Source organism: Chlorella variabilis (genome assembly GCF_000147415.1).
Source record: "Chlorella variabilis unplaced genomic scaffold CHLNCscaffold_4, whole genome shotgun sequence".
NCBI lineage: Eukaryota > Viridiplantae > Chlorophyta > Trebouxiophyceae > Chlorellales > Chlorellaceae > Chlorella > Chlorella variabilis.
Window position 1 is genome coordinate 24351 of NW_005435084.1, and position 26223 is coordinate 50573.

A 26223-nucleotide genomic window follows, 5' to 3' on the forward strand; every position below is an offset into this window, starting at 1 on the left:
GAGGGACATGTGGGCCAAGCGGCCCTGTACTTGCTGCAGTCCGGACCTGCAGATCTGCAGCAGGGAAGGCACACGCACAGCGTTGATGGGCAACAGGTGCGGGCTGGGGGGCAGGGCATGTGGAAGAGGTGGTGCCAGTGCGAATGGTGGAGTGCGCGACGGGGGAGATAAGGAGCCACGAACGGGAAGAAAGTGTCAAGCAAGCACATGCCAGGAGCGACTGCAGGCAGCATGCCGTCAAGCAGCCAGGCTCACCGCTGCTTCATTGAAGCTCAGACTGTCGGCGGGCACTCATGCCTGCGGGCTGATCAGATTAGCCGAGCGTCTGCAGGCATGGAGGCCGGAAGGATCAGCGCACACACACCTGCTGGCAGGTGCATTGGTGGTGCGCAGCTGCCCCACCTGACCGCTGCGCTACCCGCTGCCACGCAGCAGCAGCTGCTGCTGCTGCTGCCTGTGAGCTTCCGTTGCAACACAGACCAGCGCCCTTCCCCTCACCTGCGCCATCCCTGCGTGCTCATTGGCAAGGCGCCGTCCTGCTGCGCTCCAGGGCTGAATGCAGCATGCGATGCCGGCTTTACTGTTCTTCCTGCACAGAGCAGCAGCGGGTAGGCCTTCAACCCAGCAGCAGCATAGGAGGGGTGTTTACAAACAGCCGCAGCGAGTCGCGCGCCCGCTGCTGCTGCGGGCGAAATATGAAAAGAGGGGAGCCCCGCAGCATCTCGTCGGCCCAAGCACTATGCATTAAATACTATACACTGCAGCAGCGGCGACTCTGTACAGCCATCCTTGCCCAGCCAGTCGCACCTGGAGCAAGCGCACGTAGTGCACCTCCAGGTGAACTCCCAGGCCGCCGTCAAAGCAGGTGCGCAAATGGCCTGCAGGTGTATGGGCAAGGCAGCACGCTGGAAACAAGCATCGGCATGGTAATGATGCGCCTGTTGCAAGAAAAGGAGGCAGGTAAACCGCATCATGCACAAGGTGCTCAATCACCACTGACTCAATCCAATTCCAGGCACAACAACATGCCAAGGGAACCAGCACACTGCAGGTCAGCCCAGCAGCGCAGGACAGATTGCATGCACCAGGCAGCAGCGGCGTTGCACAGCCAAGCCAAACATCAGCGAGCGAGGATGACCAACCTGCAGGCACCACGTCGTCGCCGGGGACGGTGGGGCTGCGAGATGGAGGCGCAGCTGGCGACAACCTTCGCCGCCGTGACGTGCCGTCCGCTGCTGTGCCGGATCGCTGCTGCCAGCTGCGGTTCCCATCCACACTGGGGCAGACGCTGGTGAGAGCGGGCCATGGACCAAGTAGAGGTGGACACGTTGCTAGAGCATCCGACTCGGGGCCTGCCTCGCCCCTGCAACGCTGACTGATAGGTGCGGTGCTGCAGTGATGGGTTGGGCCAGCGAGCCTGCACCACAGACTGCCAAAGCCTGCACAGCAGGGACGAGCAGACGCCAGGCCGGGAGGTGGGGGGGGCGGGTAGCGGCGGGCGATGCGATGGTGGCGCTGAGCCGCAGGCCCTGCACGCACGTCTCGGATTCAATGCTCACATGAGCAGCCGTTGCACACACCTCGCACTAGCACCTGGTTTGTCCACCTCTATCAACTCACCATCACTTCACAACGCCGGGTTGCAGGAGGCCTGTACCCGGTCCCCACAAGTTGACCATCGCCTCCTGCACCGGTGATGACCTCCGCAGAGGCAAGCCTTGCACTCGACATCGTTCGCTCGCCGGCCGCCCAAGACGAGCAAAGATCGTAAAGGAGGTCACTAGGCTGATCTAAGTGATGCAAAGCAACAGAAACGAGGACCGCATGAGAAGAGTTGCTTGTCTGGCGGCGCCGCGCCAGCGGGGCGGGCCACAGGCCTGCGACATGGGGCACCAATGTGTTTAATTGCATCGAGCGAAGGGTCCTCAGGCCTGGTCTAACTCATACCTGCTGGATGCCAGGTGGATTGGGGAGCCACCGCCAATCTGTGCAGTGCTAAGCACGGCGGCAAAGGACGGGCGCAAGCATGAGCCTTGTGCTGCTGCCGCCTACGCTGGGAGCACGATCCCGCATCTCGCGCAGCAACTGACAGACACACATTACAGAATACAAAAACAAAAATGTCACGGATGTTGAATTCACACAGACAAATAACAGTGGAATACATGAAGCATTGCATTCAGTAGGTTCCGTAAGGCCATGACGCAGGCACCAACAGCTGGACCAATCCTGTGGTGCTGAATATGAGTTCTGCGGTCGGCCACTTAGCGGCCTGCCTACGCCGCGTCCCCTCGCTGACTGTGCACTAATGGCGTGCGCGGTACTGTGCCGGCCCAACCGGGCTCAGCGCAATGATGACTGCCCTGATCAGAAGCAGAATCAGAACCAGCAGCGCAACCAGAAACGGCAGCGTCCTGAACACCACAGGGCGGACATCACGCTCCAGGGTGAATGGCAGGACCACAATGACCGTCGCCAGGCCTGCGGGCGGCGGCGGGACCCGGGAAAGGCGCATCGAGTGCGCAGGTGTGGCGGCAGGTGCGGGAGCGGCTTGCTGGGCTGCAAGTCAAGGTGCTCCATTGCACTCACCTGTCAGAACACGACACAGAAGATCCACCCAACCGTGCCTCCCAGCGCCGGCGCCACCTGCGGGACAGCGCGGGCCACATGCACACACATCAACGCCACCAGAGGAAGGCCAGTGCTGGCGCTGCACAGCTCCGCCACCGCTCGGCCGGCAGCATACCAGGCGCGCTGTCCACCTCATCCACAGGGCTGCTGCTGGGCAGGGTCGCAGGTGCGGGAGGGACGTCCAGGCCCAGGTTGCCGTCGTCGCAGGCAGCATTCGGCGGGCAGGTGTTGCCGACGAAGGGGGGCAGTTGGCGCGCATCTGCAGCCAGAAGATACAGAGAGGCAGGCATTCTGGGCGCCGCACCGACCAAAAAACATGCCACACAGCAGGGCCAGCACACATACGCATCTGTGGCTGCAGCAGGGCCTCACCTTGTGCCAAGCCGGCTGGCTCTGCCTGGATGGCCTTCCCGCCGACACTGTTGCCTGCAGCAAAAGGGGACTGACGAAAGGGGCGCAGCGGCTTCTTGTGCACTGCTGGCAGCACCATGCGGCAGCATCGGCTGAGTGGGAGCGCTGCCTGAAATACCGAAATGGAAACCACATCCCCACTGCAATCCAGCTGGACCCAACCAGCGGCAGCGCTTGGGCAGCCTCACCCGCAGCCGCTTGCTCAGACTCGGCGCAGACGGGATGCAGCATCAGCTGCAGCTGGCCAGAAGACAGTGTCAGAGATGGCGGCGGCGGAGTGGGAGGCTCGTCCTGCGCCTGCACTCCTCGGCGAGAAGGCCGCTCTGAGCGGCAGGGCGCCACGTGCACGTGCACGTGCAGATGCTGCGCCGGCCCAGCGCCCTTCGCCAGCAGCTGTGGGGCGCCCAGCACGAGAATGGCCAGCACGCACGCGGCCAGGAAGGCAGGTCCCGTCCCGCAAAAGGAGCGCCCGACGCGGGCCACGAGCCCCGCCTGCAACGCAGGAGCAGTTCGTGGCGGCAGGGTTCAGGGTTGACGGCGGCCGCGGCGGCTGCCGCAACTATCAGTGCAGGAGCTCCTCGCCTCTCCACAGCGCAGCTGTGCACCGCAGAAGCACGCAGGGTTGCCTTGAAACTGCGCACTCCCACGCAGTAGGAGACGCTGCCCAGCTTCTGCCCTTTGCGAGGTGCCCCGAGGTCACACCGGCCTGCTGGCCAGCGCTGCGCACCTCTGCAGGCCCTGGAGGCTGGTCCTGGCCAGGCATCGTGAGCTTGGCGGCCTGGTAGGTTGCAAAGCTTGGCCTCAAACGTCTGCGTGCCGTCGCAAAGTGGGAATCAGCAGCAATGCGGCCAGGCCTCTTGACTGCCTAAAGTTCAAATTGTACTGCGCGGAGTACACCGCAAGTGTCCCTCACCCCCACATCAACTTTGGCCCTGAGACAGCGCAGTTCTGGGATGGGCACGCACTAGAGCAAGTGCAGCCCATCCCAGGCACTGCCGCGTCAGGCGGCGGTGGTGGGCACGGCGCAGGGGCAGCGCCGTACCCCGTTTGACGAGCAGAGCTGGCAGCAGCTGAACGTCCTCACACAGTGAATAAATCCTTGCTGGAATACTCATAATGACCATGTGGCTCCCAGATACATAGCCTGAAGAGGGAATGCCGATTGTTGAAGACAGACGCCTGCGCGATGAGCAGCCGACTGGCGCGGGGGAGTGTGGGCGGTGGGCCTCGCTGGCGGGGAGACCAACAGGCACCGCCAAAATGGGTCTCCTGCCAGGCGGCAGCCGTGCAGCCCCTGGCTCACCACTGCTTCAACGAGGCTCGCTGCTTCAGTGGCAAGCGCTTCTATTGACCCCCAAGCGCGCGACTGGGAGAAGCGATGCAGAGATAAACCTGGCCACGGTGCAGCAGCATTACATCATGTTGCGCCCCGCCGGCTGGAGCCAGGTGTACAAGAAGAAGAATTCATCAGCCAGGGGGTGCCGCGCCTACGCAGCTGCCGGCGCGCCGTCCTTGCGAGGGTCGCTGACGGCGTGCAGCGTGTCGCTGTCTGCATCGCGGTACACCGCCTGCATGGCAGCGCCAGACGTGGAGCAGGACCGTGAGCGCCCCGAGGACGTGATGGCAGAGGCGCTTGCTGGCTGCAGGCAACCGACTGAACCAGCGGAAGGCCAGAGGGGCTCCTGACTGCTGGCTTCAGCCCTGCACAGCGGCAGCTGGGGAGCAGAGGAGCCCAGCAGGGTGCCCACCTGCGTGATGGCGCCCCACTTGGTGGCCGCGATGCGGTGCCCCCGCGCCTTGAGCAGCTGCAGGCAGGGGCGGTCGGTGGCAGGGCGTGACGGCGCGACAGAGCTGCTCAAGGGCTCCTGGGCGGCAGGCAACAACTGCACTCTGCGATGTGCCGCAATGCAGCACCTCAGCTGGAGCTGCTGCTGGCCGCTGCTGGCCGCTGCTGCTGCTGGTTGTGGCCCGGCTGTACACAAACAGCGGCCACCCTCTGAATCCTGCTCTCACCTGCGCCATGCCGGAGTCGTAGTGGAAGGCCACGCCTGTGGCGTTCCAGTCCTCCACATACCTGGCAGGCAGGCCAAGGGCAGGGGGGCCCGGCAGCAACTGGCGACAGTCAAGACTTCATCCCAGCGACTCCCTGGCGTTTTCTCCCGGCCCAAACTCCAGCTCGACAGCGGGCCAGGGCCAGCGTCAGCGACAGCAGCAGCAGCAGCAGCAGCAGCAGCAGCAGCAGCAGCAGCAGCAGCAGCAGTGGCGTGCTCACAGCGAGTCGGGCGCCAGCTGGTGGTGCAGCCGCGGGTTGGCCACCGCCGCAAACAGGCCCTCGCCGTACGCCAGCAGCCTGGGCAGCACAAGGCAGCGGCAGAAAGCAATTGGGGTCGGCCGGAGCGAGGCGCAACAGAAGGCACCTCTGCTGGAGGAGCAAAGGCGTGCGTGTCGAGCATGGCAGCTGCTCCAGGTGAGTCCTGCCGCCGCAGACCCCACCTGACGGCGGCCTGCAGTACGGCGGAGATGATGCGCGGGCCGCCGCTGGCGCCGATGGCCAGCACCAGCTGGCCGCCGCGCTCCGCAATCAGCGGGCTCATGGAGCTGAACGGCCGCTTGCCGGGGCTGCACAGGGCAAGAGGCACGCGGGAGATGCAGGGTTGCATCCGAAGGTTGCTGGGCTGAAGCGCCTTAGCCCCGGCAGCGCGGTTCACTCCCCATGGCGCATGCATGCCCACCGTATGAAGTTGGCTGGGCTGGGCGAGATGCCGTAGACGTTGGGCTGGCCGGGGGTGGAGAAGTCGTCCATCTGGTTGTTGAGCAGCAGGCCTGCGGAAGCAGCAGGAAAGTCGGGGTGAGAGGCAGGCTGGGCTGGGGATAGGTGCCGGGCAAGTTAAGGGGGCAGCGCTGAACATATTCACACAATGACGAACGCGCAGCTTGAGAGCAGGCCCCCAGCAGGCACCGCCCGCCCATCACATGCCTGTGGATGCGGACAGAACCTTGCTGCCAAATCCGGTGTTGACTGTGGTGGTCATCGACACAGCCATCCTGCAGAGGCCAAGCGCAGCAGGATTGGAGCAAAACGGCTTACAGCACAAGCCTGCGTCCTGCGCAGTGGCTTGCCAACCATCCCAATTCATCCCTCATCAGTTTTTCCACCACAACCCCACTCGCCCACCTGTCGGCGTCCACCACGGCTATGTGTGAGGTGCCGTGGTCCTCGGGGTGCAGGCCAGCAGCTGTCACATTGAAGCGCCCGCCGTAGTGTGCGAGGGGCAGAGCATTGTCACGGATGTCGGTGCTGCAAAGTGGATGCGGCGCGAGAGGGAGGTCAACAAAGAGAAGCTGGAGGAGTTGAGGGGGCACCTGTACCTGTGACAGTCACTGCTTCTGCCAGACCAACAGCGCCAGGGCAGGCCGCATGCATCGCGCACCGAAGAGATGACATGAAATCTGAGTCGTGAAGCGCGGAAAGAATGGCAGTGAGGTTGACAAAGGGGTTCTCGGCGTCGGGCCCTGGGTCGCCTGCGCAGGCACAGCACACGGGTGGCAGCGGTTGGCTGGCTGTCACCTGTCAACAGCCACAGTTGGCAGCAGCGACGGCCAAGGCCCATCTGCTCTGTTGGCTGGCCTGCCTGCCACATCCACCCTCTGCGTCTCTCACCCAGGCTCATGCGCAGCGCAAAGGCGTGCTTCAGCGCCTCCACTGTCCGGTGCACACCCAGGCTGCCGCTGCCCGCCAGGGGCTGCTCAAACCCTGCAGTTATTGAGCAGAGCGCGGTGGGTCGGGCATGGATGAGCATGAGGTAACCGAAGGCGTGGGCGACTGGCAGGTGCAGACACTGAAATGATGCTCCATGGCATTCCAGATTGGATGCAATCCTCATCACACGTGTAATGCACACACACGTGCAGCGCGGCCCACCTGCCAGTATCTGCAGGGCTGCCAGCACCGTGACCGCGCTGCTGGGAGGGGGGGAGGCAATCCAGTCCAGACCCCACACCCGCTGCCTGCACGCAGCCGGAAAGAACGATGTGTTCATCAAGCTGCCCTGCACTGCACTGCAATGGCCTGCCTGCCTGCCTGCACATGGCGGGTCCCCCAAATCACCTGATGGGAGAGCGCACTATTGCTGCTGCTGACGCCAGGTCTGCTGCTGTGATGATGCCGCCTGCACGGATCAGGCACAGACGTCCCAGATGATGTGAAAGGCATGACATGATACGGGGTGGCACAGATTGGGCAGGAGGCAGGCAGCACAAGGGCAAGGCCCTGCCATCGCCCACCTGCCGCCTGGATGTCCCGCACAAGCGGCTTGGCGTACCGCCCTGTGTACAGCACTTGGGGCCCGTCTTCGGCAACTGCGATGCAGCGCAGCAGATAAGGTAAGCATGGTGTGGTTGGTGCGACGACCAAGCTCCCGCTCCCCGGTGCACTGCATGCAGCGAGCGGTAAGCAGCAGCAGTTAAAACCAAACCAATGGGCCTCACCAGCTGTGAGCAGCTCTGCCAGCTTGGGCCGCTTGCAGCACGTCTCATTCACCCGTGGTGCCCGCCACTGCAGCAGCCAGGGCGAGAGCGGCATCAGCCCCGCTAGCATGGTCTCAAAAGGGCAGGCACTGACATAGGTTGAGCACGCAGACCAATGTGCAGGAGGCTACTGCAAAGAGCGGCCCTGCCACCCCGCACCTTGCCGCCGTCTTTCTTCAAGAAGGTGTCCCGTATCGCGGGCCATTGCAACAGCGCCGCCGTCTGGTTTTCACCGCTCAGTGAAGCCACTGCAGGTAGGAAGAGGCAGTTATCAGCATGGAAACACTGCACGGGCGCATGCCGCTTCAGGGGATGGTGCACACAACAAGGGCTGGCACACCCAACCAGTTGCTGCGTAAGCTTCGCACCCAGGTAGGGGTGCGCCGGAAAGCCGCCCTCTGCCAGCGCGATGGCGGGCTGCAGGGGAAGACAAGGCAAGATGGCGGGACAATGTTGCACACACAGCTACATAGCCTCATGGCCTGCTTGGCACCTCCTACACAGCATGCAGCACTTGAGCCCCCCCCCACCCCACCCCACCCCCACCCACCCACCCACCCACCCACATGCACCCCACCTGAAACAGACGCTTCCAGGGCAGCCGGCCATGCCGCTGGTGCGCCAGCCACATGCCGTGCAGCTCAAGAGGCACCGCCACGGCTAGACCGCCGTTGATGGAGGCCTCCGGGCGTCCTGCATGCGGGGGCGTGAGAAAACATGAGATGGGAGTTGAGCGGCAACAGTAGCAGCGCCACATAAGCAAGCCATGTCAGGAAACGAGTGCCCTATTCTTCTCATCCTATCGCCACAGGTCAGCAGGCCGGCCAGCGCGGAGCCGCTTGAGTGGCGCACCCTTGTACATTGTTTCGGTGGCTGCAGTCGGCGCCACCTCCCGCGCGTCCACGCACTCGGCAGTGCCGTTTGGCAGCCTGCGCCAGGCGCGAGCAGCAGGATGCATCTGTCAAAGGCAGTACATCCATCAGTGCATCATTCGGTGGCATGCTGGAGCTCCTTGGCAGCCCCGCAGGGCGCTCGCCTGATCAGCATGAAGTGGCCGCCGCCCGCGCCGCTGGCCATGGGGTTGTAGATGCCCTGGCACAGCACCGTGGCCACAGCAGCATCCACGGCATTGCCGCCATCTCGCAGCACCTCGGCGCCTGTGGCGCACGGGGATACACAGCAGGCAGGCAGCGAGTGTGGCCTGGTGCCCAGCAGGCGTCTGCTGCGCACTTCCTCCACAAAAACATGTGCAGACAGTGACCAAACGGGCACGCCAATGGCCCGCAGCATGGCATGCCCTGTTCAAGCACAGCGCACCTATGTCGCTGCAGCGGCCGTGGTCTGCGGCCACCACGCCGCCCCGCGCTGCCACGCTGCGCGGCCGGCCGCGGAAGTCGTGCTGCGCCTCAAAGCTGCTGCTGATGCTGCCTGCATGTCGGGGAGGTGGCAAACAGCACCGCTGGGTTACGTCTGCCAAGTAAAGCAACACATGGAGGGTGTCTCTTTCCAGGCTGCATGCAACAAACACATGCAAAAACATAGCATGCACACATCACATGGCTGTGCAAAATCTGCAGGCCCGGCTCCCCGACTCACCCTCTGGTGCCACGGTGTCGCCCGGTGTGGTCGGCTGCGAGATGCCAGCGCAGCCAGTGACCCCCAGCGCCACGCTGTGCCGCCCGCTGCTGTATGCCGCGGCTGCCACCAGTGCAAGCAGCAGCAAGCCTGCAGGTGGTGTGCCGCAGAGAGAGGCTGCGTGAGTGACGAGCGGTTGGGTGCGGTAATGCATCGGCAAAGCGATGCGAAGCAGGCAAGCATGCCGACCGCGCCCGCTGATGTCAACAACCCCCCCGTACCTGTGATGCCGATGAGAATGGTCGCGAGCGGCCGGTGGCTGACCCTCTGCCGCACTCTCTGCAGCCTGCACAGCAAAGGGCAAGACAGGCGGTGGCAGCGGGCGGTGAAGGTGGCGGTGGCGCCAGGTCGTTGGCAGGCGCCTTGCAGGGCTGGCGCGCCCTTCGAATGTTCAGGCGGCCGTGTAGTGTTGCACAAACCTCCTGGGGCTGCTCATCATGCCCCTCGAGATCACTCACATGGTCTGCTGCCCGTTCTCCAGGAGCCCTTTCCCCGCGCCCCACATCTGATCATCGTCGCTGGTTACCGTGGTGAGCTCAATTCCCGAGCCAAACGCGGTGGGCACGCCGAACCGATCGCCACCAGAGGCCGCCATTGAGCCGCGCAGGGCGTGCACCACTCGAATCTCATAGGAGGAATGTGTGAGAGACACTGGTTGGATGGACCTGACATGGCGCCGCCACCTCACCGACGCTTTGCTGGCAGGCCCGGCACCCCTTGTCGCGCTTCATTCCGGCAGAATTTATGCTTACAACAGCAAACACGGTAGCCCATCACTGTTCAAATGCCATCGATCATTGTCCACCATTGATCATTGTCCACCGTCTGCGCCGGCCACCCCACTGCCGCCGCAGTCGAGCGGCGCGTCGCCCAGGCCCAGCAGGCACATCATGTCGTGCAGCCGCGGAGGGTCAGACAGGTACAGGTATCCCGACTGCAGGGAGGCGGCGGGCACGAGCGACGGCACGGCATGCGCGTTAGCATCGGCAGGATGCTCGCACAGGTGGTTGGCAGCAAGCCCAAAGCTCAACGCTTGCAAGGCCCACTCGCCGTGCCCGCCTGCTGCGCCGCAGGCTCACCAGGCACTCCATGGCCGTGGCTGCCCGGTACGTCTCCCGCTTCAGCCCCGTGTCCGACAGCCGCTTGGGCGTCACGCCTGCGCACACCAGTAATGCGGGCCCACCATCAACCCGCAGGGGCCTGCGCCACGGCCGCCGAGGCAGCATCCCGGGCAGGCAGGGCCCGCCCTGTGGGGGTTGCCCCCCCTCGGCACCACATCCCCTCGGGGTCTGTTAAAGAAGTTGCTCCCCAGCAGCTGCCTGTACGGCCGCTCCTGCGGCGCAGGCGGCAGGAAGGGATGCGTCCCAGGGCAGCAGCAGCTGTCAAGAATCGTGTTGCCGCGTCGTGCTGCTGCTGCAGCAGGGCAACATAGGGCGGAGCCAGCACAAGCGCGCAGGCACATGCTGTCCCGTGCAGCACAAAGCCCAGGGCCCACCTGTGTCTCCGCCCGCACGTGCTGCACCACCGAGCTGAAGTAGCTCTCCTTGCGGCTGGGCGGGTAGAAGAAGCGGCGACGGGCATACAGCTACATGCGTACAAGGGAGGCAGGCAGGCAGGCAGGCGGCTCGGGAAATCAGAAAATCACGAGCGCAGGCCGGCTGCAGAGGACCAGCTTTCACGCCATGCCATGCAACACATGATGCTCGATGCATCCGCTAAAATCCCACCTCCCACACAGAGTCTCCCAGGAAGGCCAGGGCATTTGCATTCCAGTGCCGCCGCGGCGCCTTGCCGTGCAGGTGCGGCGGCAGCGGCACCACCCACTCATCCCGCCGCAGGCTGCCGCCGTTGCCGCCGCTGCTGCCTGGCTGGTCTTCGCTGCTGAGCGCGTCCTCATCTGACAGAAGAGGGGGCTCGTCTACGGAACTGCTGCCGGCACAGCAGCGCAGCCCTCGGCGCCGCAGCTGCGGCCTGTGGCGGCACCCCGGCGGCGGCGGCGGCCGCTGCTGCTGCTGCCGCCTGCCGCATGCATGTCGCACCCTAGCCCTTAATAATGACACGCGGATGCCTGCTGCGGCGCTGCGTGCGAGCAGCGGCGTGGGGACTGAGCAAATCATGGCATGTCTCAAGGGGCAGCGCTGCATGTTGAGGGCTAGTCAGTGCACTGCACACAGATGAGGCTGTTTAATCACCGTTGGTTGAGGGTGTTTTCAGCCGCAACCTGGCGCAGCACGGCGGAGCACGCGGCCAGGTTTCTTTTGTTTTCGCAGTTTCGGCGCCTAGCACTCACCGCCAGCTGCTCTCGATCGTCTCCACCGTCTCTGCTGGGGCCTGCGGGACGTCCCTGCCTTCCGGTTGGCTCCCAACGTTCTGCCCACCGTTGCAGATTCTGCTAATCGCGGTGGCGGCACAGCCCCCCGGCTATCCAGGTGCGGCGCGCATCGGGTTCCGCGTGTGCTGTGCCGCCACAAGCCTGCCGGGCACCATTCCCGCCACCAGTCAGCTGCTGGGGGATGGCCGGCACCTGTGGCACCCTCTGGCCATATCGCTGCTTGGCAGCTGCGTGTTAGACGCTGCACTGACGGCACGGCGGCCCGCCGCCTGCAGGGTCTTGCTGGCGGGTTGTGTGGACGTCGGGAGGGCGCCGCCGTGCGGCTGCGCCATGTCGACCATGCAGGAGGCGATGGAGCAGCACGGCTCCTCCTCCAGCCAGTCCTCGCTGGAGCTTGACATCTTGCACCTGTCGCAGCGCTGGGAGGCGCAGCGCACGATCAGGAACGGCGACACGCCAGGGCAGGCGCTGCGCAAAGGTGGGGCGCCGCAGCCCGCGCTGCCGCTGGGCTGTGGGTACAGGTGGTAGCCACTGCTGGCGCCTGCACCGATTGGCTGCGCATCATGTCAATCCTGCCCGCACGCCCCGCTGGCCGCCTGTTGCGCCCATTGCTAACTGCCACTGGAGTGGTGCCGCCCATGCAGGGTCCCGCCCCGCGCTGGCAGCCATCCCCGTCAATGTCGCGGCCGCAGCAAACCCCTTCAGCCTCACAGCCCAGCGCCAAAAGGCAACCGCCGCCCGGCTGCCCAGCCACCAGAAGCAGCAGCCGTCGGTGCGGTTTGCAGTAGATGAGCCAGCGGCTGCCAGCCGCCAGCCAAGCGGAGATGTAGAGATCGCGTGCTGCTTGGGGAGGTCGGCTTCGGCGGCGGCCACCCCCGCGGCCGCTGTCCCCACCACTTCCAACAGAGCCGCCGGCGTGGCGGGGACGGGCGGCGGCGCCAGCTGCGGCAGCCCCTCCCCATACGTGGTGTTCCGTGGCAGGCTCAGCTTTGCGGCCGAGGCCGATTCAGGTGCGACCCGTTTGGGGACAGCAGGCAGGTGGTGTGTGCTGCAGCCGCCAGCGAATGCTTCATGCCTCTGCTGTAGTTAGCTCCTTCCGCGTCCATCTCGCACATTTGCCGCCACTGCCACACCAACTGTCGGCCCCGCACACTGGCCCCTGCCGTCTTCCCTGTCCCATGCAGCCCGCAAGTTTGACCGCCCCGCCACCGGCAACAAGCGGTCGGGGGTGCCCACGCTGAAGCGCAAGCTGCTCATCAGCCCAGGCGGTGAGGGGCAGAAAGAGGGCTGCCGAGCAGTCCTGCCATTCGGTGGAAGAGCTGCAGGCTTGCACCTTAAGTTTGGCTCATTGCAGCAGTATTTCCACTCCGCTCCGCAAATCGTTCCAAATTAGAATAATTTGGAAATCACCTGCCCTGCATTTGCCTGCCTACAGCGGACATGAGCGCAGCCTTCCCCACCCTCATCAAGCCGGCCGCCAAGCAGCGGCGCCGATCGCTCAGCGGCGCCTGCCCCGCATGGCCCAGCCGCGCAACAGACGCAGCAGATGCAGCAGACGAGGCGACGGCGGCAGCAGCAGGGGTGGCGGCCGAGGAAGGTGGGGCTGCAGGAGCAGGCACCCAGGCCGCCGGAGGAAGCAGCCTTCTCAACTACTGGTCTGACCCGCTTCCGCTGCCGGGCATGGCAGCCCAGCTTGCGGCAGTGGTGGCAGCAGCGGACGAGGATATGCAGGACACAGCTGCCAGCCCCGCCAGCAGCAGCGGGGCAGGCGGCGTCAGCTGCAGCAGCCCGGTGTGCGGCACGGATGCCGGCTGCGCCTGCGGAAGCCCCATGCTGCAGCCCGCATTGTCGCCCCTCCGTGAGTCTGCTCCTCGAGTTCAGCGGATGCCACTCGCTACGCCTCGCCTTGATTCATCAGTGCCAGGCAGACCATTGCCGGGCAGATGCTTCATCGTGCGGTTGCAGCTGTCCTGCCATGCGTGCTGTCTGCTGCATGCCCATGCGCTCCCCGCTCCCAACTCCCTGCCCTTCAGCGGGCCAGCCCTGCCACGCGCTGCCCACTGTTGACCAACCCGACTGCGGCTTCCCCGCCATCACAGCAAAGGTGAAGGCAGGGGGAGGCGCCTCGTCGGGCCTTGCTGCACCGTTCCCCTTTGCTGTCGGCAACGCCGCTGGGTGTAAGCATGCCACCTGCGTCCCCACCCGCCCTCTGCCCCTTCAGACCATGCGCGACCTCCTGACGCACGGCGCGGCCGCCTTTGGGCTGGACGACTTTGCTGTGGTGGACTGCCGCTACGATTACGAGTTCCAGGGGGGGCACCTGCCGGGTGGGTGGAGCCTGCTGCTGGTTCGGTGCTTTGGCGATGGGAGTGGGGAGCTCGTGGGAGGGTGTGGAGTGGCACTAGCAGGGCGCGGCGGGCTCAGAGGTGGGCACAAGGCAGGCTGGACAGCCGGCTTGCCTGCCTGGGCAGCACAGGCGCGCTTGCCGTGTGACCCACCCCCCTGGCCCACCCCCTCCCCTGGCTTGCCCCCGCAGGCGCGCTGCACCTCACCACGCCCGAGGAGGTGTCTGCCTTCCTGGCGCAGCCCCGCGCCTGCTCCTCTGCTGGCGCCGACGACTGCTGGCAGCGCACCGCGGTCATCTTCCATTGCGAGTTCTCTACGGAGAGGGGGCCCCGCGCCGCCAAGTGGGTCCGCAACCAGGTGCGGCAGGAGGGGTGGGGTGGAGGGACCGAGGAACCGACAGCAAGCAGCGCCGCGCCTGGGAGCTGCTGCTTTTCAGGCGGAGCAGCGCCTCGCTCTGCTGCCTGCCTGACAGCCCATGCAGCTGCCGACACGCCCGCCCCAGCCGTCGCCCCGTGGGCGCCTCATTCCAATTCCATGTGTCTGTTGCTGCCCCTGTGCCTCCTGCTCTTGCCTGCAGGATCGCGAAGCGCACCTGCACGACTACCCTGCCCTCTCCCACCCGCACGTCTTTGTGCTGCAGGTGGGCCCGGCCGCCCATACCTGCCGCCCAGCAGCAGCCTGCTTGTGGCTGCACTGCAGCCAGTTGGCAGTTTGGCCTCCACGCGCCCGCACCGATGCACTGCCGCCTTTGCCCACGCATACCCGATGTTGGATCGTGCCGAACTGTGCCTGCCTGCCTCCCCTGTGCCTGGCTCCGCCTCCTGTTCCTGCCTGCAGGGCGGCTACAAGTCCTTCTGGCGGTCCTTCCCCGAGCTGTGCCGAGGCGGGTACACACCCATGGACCACCCTGACTACACAGAGGAGCTCAAGGTGCGTACCGCATGTACTGCTGGGTGTACCGCCTGGTGTACTGCCTAGTGTACTGCATGTGAGCCAACGTACCCTGGCTGAGCTGCCCCTGGGTGGCCTGCTGGAGTCAGGCCAGGCCCCACCTCAGTTGCCCCCACCCACCCCTGCCGCCGTGTCCTTCCCGGCTGCACCTCTCTGCCGCAGGTGTGCCACAACGTGGTGAAGAAGGCGTGGGCAAAGACCACGCGCACCTACAGTCGCAAGCAGCGCCAGCGGCGGCCCAGCTACCGCCTGCGCCAGAGCACGGGAGCGGCCGTGGGCGGCAGTAGGCAGGCAGGCGAGCCGGCGACGGCAGGCGAGGCAGTCGCCATGCTGGCAGAAGCGGTGGAAATGGCGCTGCTGCCGGCCCTGGCTGCCGCGCAGCACGCCATGCGGCCTGCCTTGTTCTGAGAGGCGTCATTGCTGCCTGAGGCGTCATTGCTGCCAGGCATCGCGAATGCTTCCCTTGCTCCCTCTCTACTTGCTCTCCATCATATGGATATTTACCCGTTTCTCCACTATCCCATTCCGTAACAGCGTGTAAACACGTTCACCAATCGTATACTTCAATATCCTTCAGGCTTTTTGAGCGCAGCAGAGAGCAGGGCCCACAAAGTGGGGTAGTCTACTGGTGCCTGCGGCAAGCGGCGTTGAGCAGCGCTGGCACGTTGGCATTGGGTTTGCCAGAGAAAAGGATGTACAGGTTTAAGAACTCAAATCACCCGATGAATATGCTCATTATTTGGATTTAGTGATCAGCCGGATGCCGGGCAGGCACCGACAGCCACCCCCGACAGCTCAGCGGCGGCCAGGTTGGCACAACTCATGCCGCCCCTTGTCCGCCCAGTCGGCCGCCTAAAGCGCTTTGATCGGCCCCAGTTGAGTGCTGCGGGGACAGCGCGCCACCATGTTGAGAACAGTTCAAAACAGGCATGGGCTGCCCAGCGGCAGCCCGCTGGCTGGCAGCCCGCTGCTGGCCTCTCTGGCGCAGGCCTCGTCCGAGGACGATGCGCAGCTGGAGAGACAGGCCGAGAAGGCCCTGCAGTGGAAGGTGGGAGCGCAGGCCCATGTGATCATTGGCCGCTGCAATAACAGCGGGAGGGTGCAGAGAGCGTGGAATCGCCCGATCGAGGTGCCGCCGCGCCAGGGTGCAGCATGCACCTGAGCCGACGCCCGCCGCCTCCCGCCCGCGCCTCTACCACCCGAGCAGGACAAGGCGCACAAGCTGGGAGACATCATCGTCAAGCAGGAGGTGCAGACCAAGGAGCTGCAGCGGCAGCTGGCGGCGCTGCAGGCAGCGCAGGCTGCGGCCCTGGCCGCCGCCACCGCCGACGGCGGCGATGCCTCAAACGCCCTGAGCGCCGCCGAGCTGGCCGCGATGCGGCAGCAGCTGGTGCTGGCGCAGGCGCAGCTGCGGCAGCAGTCGCAGGAGCTGGAGGCCGCCAAGGCCGACTACAAGCAGCGCCAGTCGCTGCTGAAGGAGGCCGCAGGTGGGCGCCAGGAAAGCATCGTTCTACCGGTCGGCACAAGCAGTCTTTTCCGCAGGTCCCACCGGTTTGCAGTCACGGGCCCCGCTCCCTGCAGCGTACCTGCATCGTACACCTGCAGACATGCTTGCGTGACCCTGGCTGCAGGCACGGCGCGCAGGGAGGTGCTGGCGCTCCAGGCCGCCAACACCGAGCTGCAGGCGATGGCAGACCGGCTGCAGGCGCAGAACGAGGCACTGGGCGCGCAGCTGCGCGCAGCCCACAGCGCCGCCCTGGAGGGCGCCGGCGGCAGCTCCAGCGCGGGGCCCAGCCCCGCCAAGCGCCACACAGACGCCGCGCTGCTGCAGGCAATGCTGCGGAAGCAGGACGGGTGAGCTGCCGTGGCTGGCCCAGCTCTTCGCCAGCGCACAGCTTGCCGCCGTGGTTGCTGCATCTGGCTCGCCGGGGCGCACCATCCCATGCCCACTGATCTGTCGCCTGTCTTTGCACACACACCTCGTCCTGCCCTGCAGCGAGCTGTCGCTGCTGCGCGAGGACAGTGCCAGCCAGCAGGAGGAGCTGATGCGCACGCTGACGCTGCTGCAGGCACGTCTGCTGCTGCCACGCATCGCCACGCCACCTGCCTTGCCTTGCCATGATGGTTGCTTGTCGCCTGTGCGTCTGCCGGCCTCCTTGCTGGGATGGGGTGGCTGCGCTGCATGCCCGAGCCTGCTGCGTGCCTGGCCCTGCTGCGTGCCTGGCCCTGCTGCGTGCACTGAACAGTCCTTGCTTGCCCGCAGGCTGCCCACAAGCGGGAGGAGGATCTTCGTCGCCAGGCGAGTCGCCTCGCCGCCGCCACCCTCGCCACGATCTCCCCTGCTGCTTCTCATGCAATGTAGCCCAGCCACATTCCACGGCTCAGATGTCTGCTTTCTTCAAGGCTGTGTGAAGCAATGAAGTATAATGTGTGCACGAATGTGTCCCCCCGCCTCCCTGCCCTTGCCGCAGGTGTGCAGCCTGGAGGGGCAGCTGGCCATCACCCAAGACGAGCTGACACAGAAGGATGCGCACCTGGAGGTGCTCAGGTGTGAGATGCAGGGCATGTGCAGGGCGCAGCGGCACCGCTGTGCTGCACGGGTCAACATGTGCAGGAGTTGAAGGGTTCAGAGCAGCCAACAGAAGTACTGCTGTGTTTGGCCGTGTGGACAGGTGTTTGTTCTGGCTGGCTGACAGGCCTCCTGGCTGCACGCGCACCCCCGCAGGGAGAAGCTGGAAGAGCAGCAGCAGGCGCTGCGCCAGTTGCGCAAGCAGCTCGCGGCCGCGGAGCAGGCCGCCGCCACCGCCACCGCGGCCGCCGCCGCCGCCGCGGGCGGGCCTGGGTCTGAGGAGGTGGCTCAGCTGCAGGCCGAGGCGGCGGCCCTGCAGCAGCGCTGGCAGCAGGCGGAGGCAGAGGTGGAGGTGGCTCGCGGCGAGCTGGCAGCAGCCCAGTTTGAGCGCAGCGGCGCCGCAGCGGAGGCGCAGGCCCTCCGGCAGCAGCTGCAGCAGCGGGACGCAGAGGTGGCGCAGCTGCGCCTGCAGGTGGGCTGGGCCCCACTGCCCTGCCCCGTGTTGTTTGCTCCCGCCAGCTTCAGCCTGGCTCCGTCATAGCGGTTAAGGTGCTCTGCAGCCGGCCGCCGCTGGCCTTTGCTACGGCATGCCTGCACCATGCGGCCCGACTATGTGCTGCACGCTGCTGCTCCTGCCTCCCTGTGTGCAGCTGCCGGACCTGCGGGGCGAGCTGCTCGAGGTGCAGCGCCGGGCAGACGCCTCCAGCAGCGAGGTCCGCGCCTGCTGCTGCCCATGCTCCTGCCCCTGCCCTGCTTGCGCAGCTGCTTTTGCCATGTGAAATGAACAGCAGCTAGCACACCGCTTCCCCTGTTTACCATTGGTAGATGTTGTGTCCGCTCCCCACGCCTGCAGGTGTTTGCCGTGCGTGATGAGTTGAGGGCGGCGCAGGCGCAGCTTGAGCGGCAGCAGGAAGAGGCGGCGCAGCAGGCGGCCCAAGCGCAGTGGGAGGCCGCTGTGCAGCTGGAGCAGCAGCAGGCCGAGGCGGCCGCCGAGACAGAGCGGCTGCAGCGGGCCGCGGTGCAGGAGGCAGCGGAGCTGGCTGCCGCTGTGCGGCAGGAGGCGGAGGAGGTGCAGGCGGCGCTGCGGCAGCAGCTGGAGGAGGCGGCAGCTGCCAGGGCAGAGCTGGAAGGCAAGCTGCGGGCTGCGGCAGAGGACCGAGCCGAGTTTGCTGAGCAGCTGGCGGCGGCTGCCGCGGCCATGCAGGCTGCAGAGGAGCAGATGGCGGCGCACCAGCAGACTGCACAGGAGAATGAGGCCGCCGTGCGGGAGCAGGCAGCCGAGCTGGGGCGGCAGGCAGCCGAGGAGCTGGCTGCGGTGCGCAGCGCCGCCACGGAGCAGCAGGCCGCCCTGCAGCAGCTGCAGGAGGCCGAGGGCCAGCTGGAGGCGCTCCGGCGGCAGCTGGGGCAGGCGGAGGAGCGGCAGGCGGCGCTGCAGCGGCAGCTGGAGGAGAGCCGGGCGGGGCTGCAGCAGCAGCTGGCGGCGGTGGCTGCCGAGCGTGACTCCTCGCAGCGCCAGCTGCACCGCCTGCAGAGCGACGTGACGGATGCCGAGCTGCTGCTGGCTTCCTTCCTGGGCGGCGCCGGCAGCAGCGCCAGCAGCGTGTTTGGCACCCCGGCGGCCAGCCCCAAGCGCCCAGCCTCCGCCGAGGGAAGCAGCGAGGATGTGGCGCCCGATGTGGCCTGCGCCGTGCAGTGGCTGCAGCAGACGCAGCAGGCGCAGCAGGCGGAGGGCGACGGCGGTTCGGCGCCGCCCTCGGCCCGCGCCGCCAGCAGCAGCAGGCTGTGCCGCCGAATCCAGGGGGTCCTGCTGGAGCTGCAGCGCCTGCAGCAGCAGCAGCAGCAGCAGCAGCGTGCCCAGGAGGGCGGCTCCCCTGCAGGCCAGGACTCTGGAGGCAATAGCCCCGCGGCCGCGCCGGCGGAGCCTGCCGAGGAGGCCAGGGTGGCGCCCGGCGCCGGCGCCAAGCTGCCGCTGCTGTCGCCGGTGCAAAGCCACAGCAGCGCCGGGGCGCTGATCGCTGCCGACTATGGAGCCGGCACGCCGGCCGCGCGGGGCGGCCAGGAGGAGGGCGAATCCGAGGCGGCCGGCGCCATGTCCTCCCACCCCGTGCAGGCAAGGCTGCCGCCTGCCTTTGGCTGCTGCTGCTGACCACCTGCCTGCCAACGACGTGTGTAGCTTGGTTCCTTGTGATGGTGGTGCAGGGTGGCAGCAGGCAGCAGCATGCCTGGTGGCACATCGCATCAGCATCGACATGATTGCTGCTCCATGACTGCCGGTGCAGTTGACCCCTGGCATCAGCCCTCCCACCGCTGCATCCAGCAAGGCCAAGAGCCGCCTGCAGCCCCAGCAGCGGCGGCGAGGGCGCAACAGAGATGGCGAGGCCAGGCGGAATGGGCAGGGTGGCAGCGGCGGCGGCCGCAAGGTGCTGGAGGCCGTTGTGCGCACCGCCGGGCTGGCTGGGCTGGTGGGGGCGGTGGCTCTGCAGGTGCTGCAGCACGCTCGGCCGCGCTAGGGCCCGGGGCCCAGGCAGGTGGCGTGCAGGCCTAGTTTCCGATGGACTGCTTCCTGCGGTTGTGTATTCCTTTCCTTCCTTGCTTCGACATAGCTCTTCCATCCAGCGACCAGCACCGCCACCAACTCTGACCAACAACTGGTGACTCATCCACACCCACACACATACACCCACCCACACACACACACGTTAGAAAGCCTCTCAGTCTCGGCTCCGCATTGTAGCATTTACAAAGAGCCTCGTTCGATGCATTTGTTGAGGTCACATGTATGGTGACATGGTTGGAATGAATGAACCGCCGGATCGCATGAGCACAAGGCGCCAAAAATGAGACACAGCAAGACACAAGAGAAGGAAAACTGGGGAGGCTTGGGCCCCCAACCGAGGAGTGTGCATGCCAACAAAGAGGAAGTAGGAATGGGGACGATTGGGGAAGCATGCCCTGGTGTCAGGCCTGCGGCGGCTTGCCCCAGCGGTCGTGGAAGCGGACCGCCAGCGGCGTGGTGCCGCGCCGCACAGGGCCCTCCGCCGCCGCCACCAGCAGCTTGATCTGCACGCAGCGCGGCGGGGAGAAGACGCTTCGGTCGATGCAGAAGAATTGGGCATGGCTCATCAGTGCACGCCCGCACCTAGGCAGCCTCTTCTTAGCTGGCACGCATGCAGGCAGCAGCCTTGCCACAGCTGCTTTTTGCTCTCAGCAGCACCACATGCCTGTAGACCTCTTTTCCACATCTCTGCAGGCCTTCCAGCAGCGCCCCACTTTTGCAGGCCTCTTCCCCACCCAGCTCACCTCCTGCACGTCGCAGCCGCGGGCGGTGGCCAGCAGCGGCAGCGCCTCTTGGAATTGCTTGAAAGAGATGGAGCGGCTCTGCAGGCGGGCGAGGGACAGGCAGGCGGCGGCCGGCCAGCAGGCCTGTCGGTTCGGCACCTCCCGCTGCTCTGGCTGCTCTGGATCACCGCCCAGCCACCGCGGCACGCACAGGGAGGCACGCCAGCGTGCTTGGAGGGGGTGGGCGGAGGCGGCGTGCCAGCCAGCAACCTCCCGTCACCAGCCAGCCAGCCAGCCGGTCGGCCAAGCCTGCCACCACCCCACCCTAAACCCTAAACCCTAAACCCCCTAAACCCAAACCCCACGCCCACGCCCATGTCTACAGCCCCAGCCAGGCAAGGCGGGCAGCCCGCTCTAAAGAAAAATGTATCTTGTAATTCTAATGTACCTTGTCAGCCACCCTCCCAAAGGTGAGGTCCACTTGCGCCAGGGTCAGCCCGCCGCCGTCCACCAGGCAGCACTCCTTGCACAGCTTGGCAAACAGGGCGCCCTCCATGCGCAGATCCTTGGCTGCGTGCGCAGGGGGGCCAGACAGGGAAGGGAGGCAGGCAGAGGGGGTGGGCGGCAGGAGTGGACAGCTCGGCAGGCGAGGGGAGAGCCAGCAGCAGCAGAGGGGTGTCCCAGACAGCAGCAGCAGCAGGTGCCTGGGCCAGGGAGCGCCGGGAAGCAAGGCGGCTGCAGCCTGTTCTATTTCTGAGCCGCAGCGGGCTCCCTGGCGGCGGCCACCCACCGTCCGCCGCCGCCTTCTTGCCAAACGCCGCAAACTCGCGCCACACGCGCTTCAGGTCGGCGGCCGTGACGTCGGCGCTGTCGCCAAAGCGCTGGCGGGCGGCGTCCAGCGCCGCCGCCGCCGCCGCCGCCGCCGCCTCGGGCGACACCACCGCCGCCGCGGGCCGAGGCCGCCGCTGCTCGGGCGTGGAGGGCTGCGCCAGCGCGGCACTGGCCGCCGCCGCCAGGCCCGTGGCGCGAGCCCTCGCCAGCGCCTCAGCAAGCTTCTGCTGCGCCCGGATGCGGGAGTTTACGGCGGCCTGCGCCCGCACGGCGGCGTCGGCGGCCTGCTGCGCCGCCGCGGCCGCCGCCGCGCGCCGCTCCGCCGCCGCCGAAGCCGCTCGGTCGGCGTCCAGCTTGGCGCGGGCGGCGGCCTTGCGGCGCGCCACCGCCGCGGCGGCGGCTGCGTCCTTGGCGGCGGCCGCGCGCGCCTGTGCCGCCGCCTTGGCCGCTTCGTTCGTCTCTGCCGCCGCCTCGGCAGCCGCCGCCGCCGCCAGCAGCGCCGCCGCCTCGGCCTTGGCCGCCTGCACGGCCTCCTCGGCGGCCGCCGCCTCGGCCCGCGCGGCCTCCACCGCCGCCTCGGCCGCCTCTGCTTGCATGAGAGCGTCGATCATGGCGGCTTCGGCGTCCTGCCGTGCCGCCAGAATGGCGGCCATCGCCGCAGCCTCGGCCTCCTCCTGCGCCGCAGCCACGCTGTCGGCGCCCTCCTGGCTCCAGCCCTCGGCCTCGGCCGCCTCCGCGGCCCCCGCCGCCGCCGCCTCGGCTGCCTCGGACGCCGCCGTAGCCGCCGCCCAGGCGCTGGTGGCGGCGTCCTTGGCCCTCCGCTCCTTCTCCGCAGCCACCGCCAGCGCGGCCTGCGCCTCGGCCTCCCCCGCCGTCTCCGCCGCCGCGGCGCGGCGCAGGGCGGCGGCCGCGTCGCGCTCCGCGGCCCGCGCCGCCTCCTGCTGCGCGGCGGCCGCCTCGTGAAGGGCCGCCGCCTCCCGCTTGGCCCGCTCCGCCGCGGCAGAGTTGTCGGAAATGGCGGCCTCGGCGGCCGCCGCAGCCGCCACCGCCTCCTGCACCTTGGCCCGAGCGGCCTCGTCGGCCGCAGCGGCGCGCTCCACCGCCGCTCGCGCCTCGCCCTCGGCCCGCCGAATGGCGGCCTCCGCCTCGCGCCGCCGCCTGTCTGCGGCGGCGGCCTCGGCGGCGGCACGCTCGGGGTCGAGGAAGCCGTGCTGCACCTGCTGCTGACGCAGCGCCAGCTCAGCCAGGCTGCCGCAGCGCGCGGCGTTGGGCGTGGCCGCGCCGCTGGCGCCCAGGCTGGCGCCGCCGCTGCCGCCGCCGCGCGCCGGCGGGCCGCCCGGGGTGCCAGCGGCGGGCGCAAAGGCCGCCTCCGCCGCCACTTGGAACTGAACGCCTGCGGAGGCAGCAGCAGTGAGGGGCAGGACGCGTGATTAACATGAAAGCGTGTGTGTAATAGTGTGTGGTGTGGTGGTGCCGACTGTTCCCCTCCTGTACTTGCACATGTGTGCCCCAAGCCTCTCTCCCTGCAGCCCCTCGCCCAGCAGTTTTCCCCCCATGGGGGGCATGGGCTCACCAGTCCAGGTGGAAAGGTCGTCGTACAGCCGTACCGCCTCTGGAGTGGTCACCCGGCTCAGCACGGGGCCCCCGCTGCCTGCCACTAGAGTGGCCACCTGCAGACAGTCGGGGCAGGGGGTGGGAGAAGAAGAAGAAGAAGTGTGACACGCTCAGGTGATTTGAGGGGAGCTGCAGGGGCGGAGGGGAGGGTGTGGGGGCTGGCAGGCGGGCGCGAGGCGGCGCATGCGCCGCGCAGGCGCGCCCAGCAGGGGCCGGCACAGGGCCCCACAGGGCAGCTCCCTCGCAGCGGGTAGGGGGCAGGCAGGCGGCGGTGGGCCTCGCCTGCTGCAGCGTGCACTGCTTGCGGAAGGCGGCCAGGCGCAGCGCGGTGCAGAACTCGTCAAAGGTCAGCCTGCGGGCGGGAAGGAGGCGGGCAGGGGAGGCGAGGTCCGCGCTGGAGCAGCCCGCCGCCACCAAGACACCACCAACAACAACTCCAACACGCCGACCACCACCACAAAACACACACACACACACACACACACAGACAAACACAGATCACAGAACTCCACACCCCCTCTGCTGGCCCACCTGCGCATCTCCTTGCGGGAATTGGCGATGGTGAATGCGACGTCGGCATAGCCGCGCGTGAAGCGGCGGCACAGCAGGCCGCACTCGCGGCACAGCTTGTAGAAGCGGGCCGAGTCCAGCTCCTCCAGCCTAAGGGGAGGGCAGGGGAGGGCAGGGAGGGAGGCAAGGGAAGGTAGGGGGTCAGGACGTCAGCGGTGTGCAGCGGTTTTTTGAGGGAGGCGCAGCTAGAAGAGCAGGAGCAGGGGCACGCATCAAGCGCGGTGGCGGTCCAGCGGATGCAGGTAGGCGCCGGGGCAGCCCACCTCTGCCTGCCGGTGGCACCCAGGGAAGCGTACTCGAGAAACACCTCGCGCAGGCGGGCTGCGAGCAGGGGAGGAGGCGGGCGGGTGGCATCTCAGCCAAAGCAGACCAGCGAGCAGCACAGGCAGGCAGGCAGGCAGGCGGGAGGCACAGGGCGGGCCGCCCTTGGGGCTACACTGCCGCACCACCAGCCCCTGCCGCTCCCACGTAAGGTCAAGCCAGGCAGGCAGGCAGGCGACGGCATTAGCTGGCAAGACCTCTGCTGCGGCGGCGCCTCACCTTCCACCTCGGGCCCCATGGCCTGCCGGATCTGGCGCCGCGCGCTCAGCTGCTGGCCGCGCTGCCCCACCGCGGCCGCCGCGGCCGCCGCCCACTCCACGCCGCTGGCGGCCACGCTCGCCTCGCTGGCCAGGCTGCCGGCCGGGGAGGCGCGGCGCAGGCGGTCGAGCGCTGCGGCCGCCGAGGTGCCGCGCTCGGAGGCGGCGTCACCCAGGGTGGCGCAGCTGCCGCTGCTGCTCTCCACCGCGCCGTCGCCCGCCTCGCCGCTGGATGGCGTGGCGGCGGCCAGGGGCGAGGCGGGGTCCGGGGTGGGCGGCCGGTCCTCTGCTGACGGTTGCTGCCCCAGCTCCTCGCCTGCCGCGCTGCTGCCCTGTGCAGCCTCCTGTGCAGCCTCCTGTGCAGCGGCAGAGACCTCCAGCAGAAGCCCGGCAGGCCGCTTGCCTGCGGGCATGCCGCCGTCGGCCGCGTGCCGGGCCGCAATCGGCGACCCGCCCTTGCCAGGCGTGGGCACGCTGATCGCTATGTTGCCGCCGCCGGTCGCATGGCTTGCCGACAGGACGGACGCGCTGGCTGGCTTGTAGCTGCCAGACAGCAGGCCGGCGCTGGCGGGCAGGTATTGTGCGGCACGCTCGGCGGCGGACGAGGCGGACGGCACCGGGACAGGCGCCGCCGGCGCCGCCTCCTTCTTCTGCAGCAAAGCAGGGATGGACGTGCGGGAGGTCAGTTCAGCTGCCTCGGCCAAGTAGCATCAGTCGTGCAGATGGCGGCGGCTCCGCCGCCGCGCATGCCGGCCGCTGCAGAGGCCAGGGCCAGGTCGGCCCACAGCGCCTATCCCGTCCAGCCCTGTCAATTGCCGATGGCTTGCCTTGCCCTTGAGCTTCGAAAACAAGCCCATCTGGTAGCCCAGCTCCAGTCGGGCAGCTCCCGAAACGCGTTGGCAGGGTGCTGCGGGCTCTGCAAGCAAGCGGATCAGCTTCAGGAGGCGCGTGGGGAAGCGATTGCAAGAGATCCCCACCCCTGGGGCTCATTGCCGAGTTGCCATGCCACCGCATGTCGGCCTGCTGCCCCTCTGTGGTCAGCCCTGGTTGCAGCGGCATGTCAGACGCGGGATAATGCATGGCCAGGGCGGGACAGGCTCACCCGCTGGTCGGCCCTCAAAACACTCGGTCGGCTGGGCTGTTTCGCCTCCCTTCCGTCTCCAAGCACTGTTCCGTGAACCACCGAATGCGATGGGGAACGGGGAGGGGCGATCCTCGTTGCTGGAAGCGCGGGAAGAAGGTGAGGGGTACAATGGGGCTCACTTCGTGGTGCCGGGCGAGGGGCAAACGGTGTCAGGAGCGTATAAAGGAGCGAACGATGTGAACGCGACACCAACGAGGGGATGGGCACCCCTGCTGGGGCTAAGCAGTTGGCGGCACCGGCGTCGCCGCCGCCCGCTCGCCCACAGCCCTAGCGCCCGTATTGCAGGAATCAGGATAGTGCAAACCAGCTCGTTGTTGACCCTGGTATGGAGTGCTTGTGTGATGTATTACACGCAATAGCAGTTTTACAGGCCTCTCTGCCCCAATCTGGGCGCAGGGAGATGAGCGTCGGTGAGCCCCCCCCTGCATGCCGCCGACAGGCGAGTCTCTCTAACAAAAACAGGGCAGGGAAGCAGCGCTGTGCCCACACCACCACGCACATCTGACAGCTACTGGAGCTGGCCATCCAGCCTCTGCCGAGTCACGGCAGCCGCAGGGGCATGGGGGCAAGGTGCGCCGAAGCGCCCGCCGCCGCCGCCTGCGCCTCGCCGCCTTCCATCGGCGGCAGCGACCCCAGGCCCTCCGCCGACAGCCCCTTGAGCAGGCTGCTGCCCCTGCAGGGAGCAGGCGCAGGCAATATCAGCTATGGCTCAGCATCGACCGCTCTACCCGCCGTAACCTATGACTGACTCCCTCTGACCCAAAACCAAGTGAGTGTGTAAAGCACCACCCCCGCCTGCTCCCTC

The 26223-nt window shown here is 67.1% G+C and overlaps 7 protein-coding genes across 7 annotated transcripts; 1 reads left to right on the forward strand and 6 right to left on the reverse strand.

Moving 5' to 3' along the window:
- Positions 1-577: 577 nt before the first annotated feature.
- On the reverse strand, positions 578-3805 carry CHLNCDRAFT_141863 (hypothetical protein; the record flags this gene model as incomplete). Its single annotated transcript, XM_005850164.1, has 8 exons — positions 578-589; positions 808-878; positions 1143-1177; positions 2325-2481; positions 2747-2890; positions 3004-3057; positions 3231-3534; positions 3770-3805. 8 exons carry the CDS (start codon positions 3803-3805, stop codon positions 578-580), a joined length of 813 nt encoding a protein of 270 aa, XP_005850226.1.
- A 724-nt stretch (positions 3806-4529) lies between these two features.
- Positions 4530-5845, reverse strand: CHLNCDRAFT_141864 (hypothetical protein; the record flags this gene model as incomplete). The annotated part of the gene is made up of 6 exons (XM_005850165.1): positions 4530-4610; positions 4791-4847; positions 5056-5116; positions 5315-5392; positions 5536-5661; positions 5775-5845. The coding sequence occupies 6 exons, from the start codon at positions 5843-5845 to the stop codon at positions 4530-4532; spliced, it is 474 nt and encodes a 157-aa protein (XP_005850227.1).
- Positions 5846-6011: 166 nt separating this feature from the next.
- On the reverse strand, positions 6012-8431 carry CHLNCDRAFT_141865 (hypothetical protein; the record flags this gene model as incomplete). Its single annotated transcript, XM_005850166.1, has 12 exons — positions 6012-6087; positions 6218-6340; positions 6474-6564; positions 6704-6796; positions 6965-7050; positions 7151-7211; positions 7327-7401; positions 7531-7597; positions 7729-7817; positions 7938-7986; positions 8147-8262; positions 8422-8431. The coding sequence occupies 12 exons, from the start codon at positions 8429-8431 to the stop codon at positions 6012-6014; spliced, it is 936 nt and encodes a 311-aa protein (XP_005850228.1).
- A 125-nt stretch (positions 8432-8556) lies between these two features.
- CHLNCDRAFT_141866 (hypothetical protein) lies at positions 8557-9799 on the reverse strand (the record flags this gene model as incomplete). The annotated part of the gene is made up of 5 exons (XM_005850167.1): positions 8557-8726; positions 8887-8997; positions 9166-9294; positions 9426-9490; positions 9663-9799. The coding sequence occupies 5 exons, from the start codon at positions 9797-9799 to the stop codon at positions 8557-8559; spliced, it is 612 nt and encodes a 203-aa protein (XP_005850229.1).
- Positions 9800-10015: 216 nt separating this feature from the next.
- On the reverse strand, positions 10016-11232 carry CHLNCDRAFT_141867 (hypothetical protein; the record flags this gene model as incomplete). The annotated part of the gene is made up of 6 exons (XM_005850168.1): positions 10016-10138; positions 10284-10360; positions 10530-10617; positions 10700-10789; positions 10932-11096; positions 11188-11232. 6 exons carry the CDS (start codon positions 11230-11232, stop codon positions 10016-10018), a joined length of 588 nt encoding a protein of 195 aa, XP_005850230.1.
- Positions 11233-11866: 634 nt separating this feature from the next.
- Positions 11867-19912, forward strand: CHLNCDRAFT_141868 (hypothetical protein; the record flags this gene model as incomplete). The annotated part of the gene is made up of 19 exons (XM_005849911.1): positions 11867-12014; positions 12181-12546; positions 12721-12804; positions 12972-13394; positions 13570-13640; positions 13758-13863; positions 14073-14239; positions 14460-14522; positions 14720-14812; positions 14996-15106; positions 15822-15881; positions 16041-16320; positions 16465-16687; positions 16830-16971; positions 17305-17381; positions 17559-17874; positions 18053-18115; positions 18256-19506; positions 19682-19912. The coding sequence occupies 19 exons, from the start codon at positions 11867-11869 to the stop codon at positions 19910-19912; spliced, it is 4275 nt and encodes a 1424-aa protein (XP_005849973.1).
- Positions 19913-20360: 448 nt separating this feature from the next.
- CHLNCDRAFT_141869 (hypothetical protein) lies at positions 20361-25333 on the reverse strand (the record flags this gene model as incomplete). The annotated part of the gene is made up of 11 exons (XM_005850169.1): positions 20361-20462; positions 20703-20780; positions 21130-21251; positions 21472-22905; positions 23086-23182; positions 23346-23478; positions 23658-23786; positions 23960-24017; positions 24237-24924; positions 25060-25190; positions 25252-25333. 11 exons carry the CDS (start codon positions 25331-25333, stop codon positions 20361-20363), a joined length of 3054 nt encoding a protein of 1017 aa, XP_005850231.1.
- Positions 25334-26223: the final 890 nt, after the last annotated feature.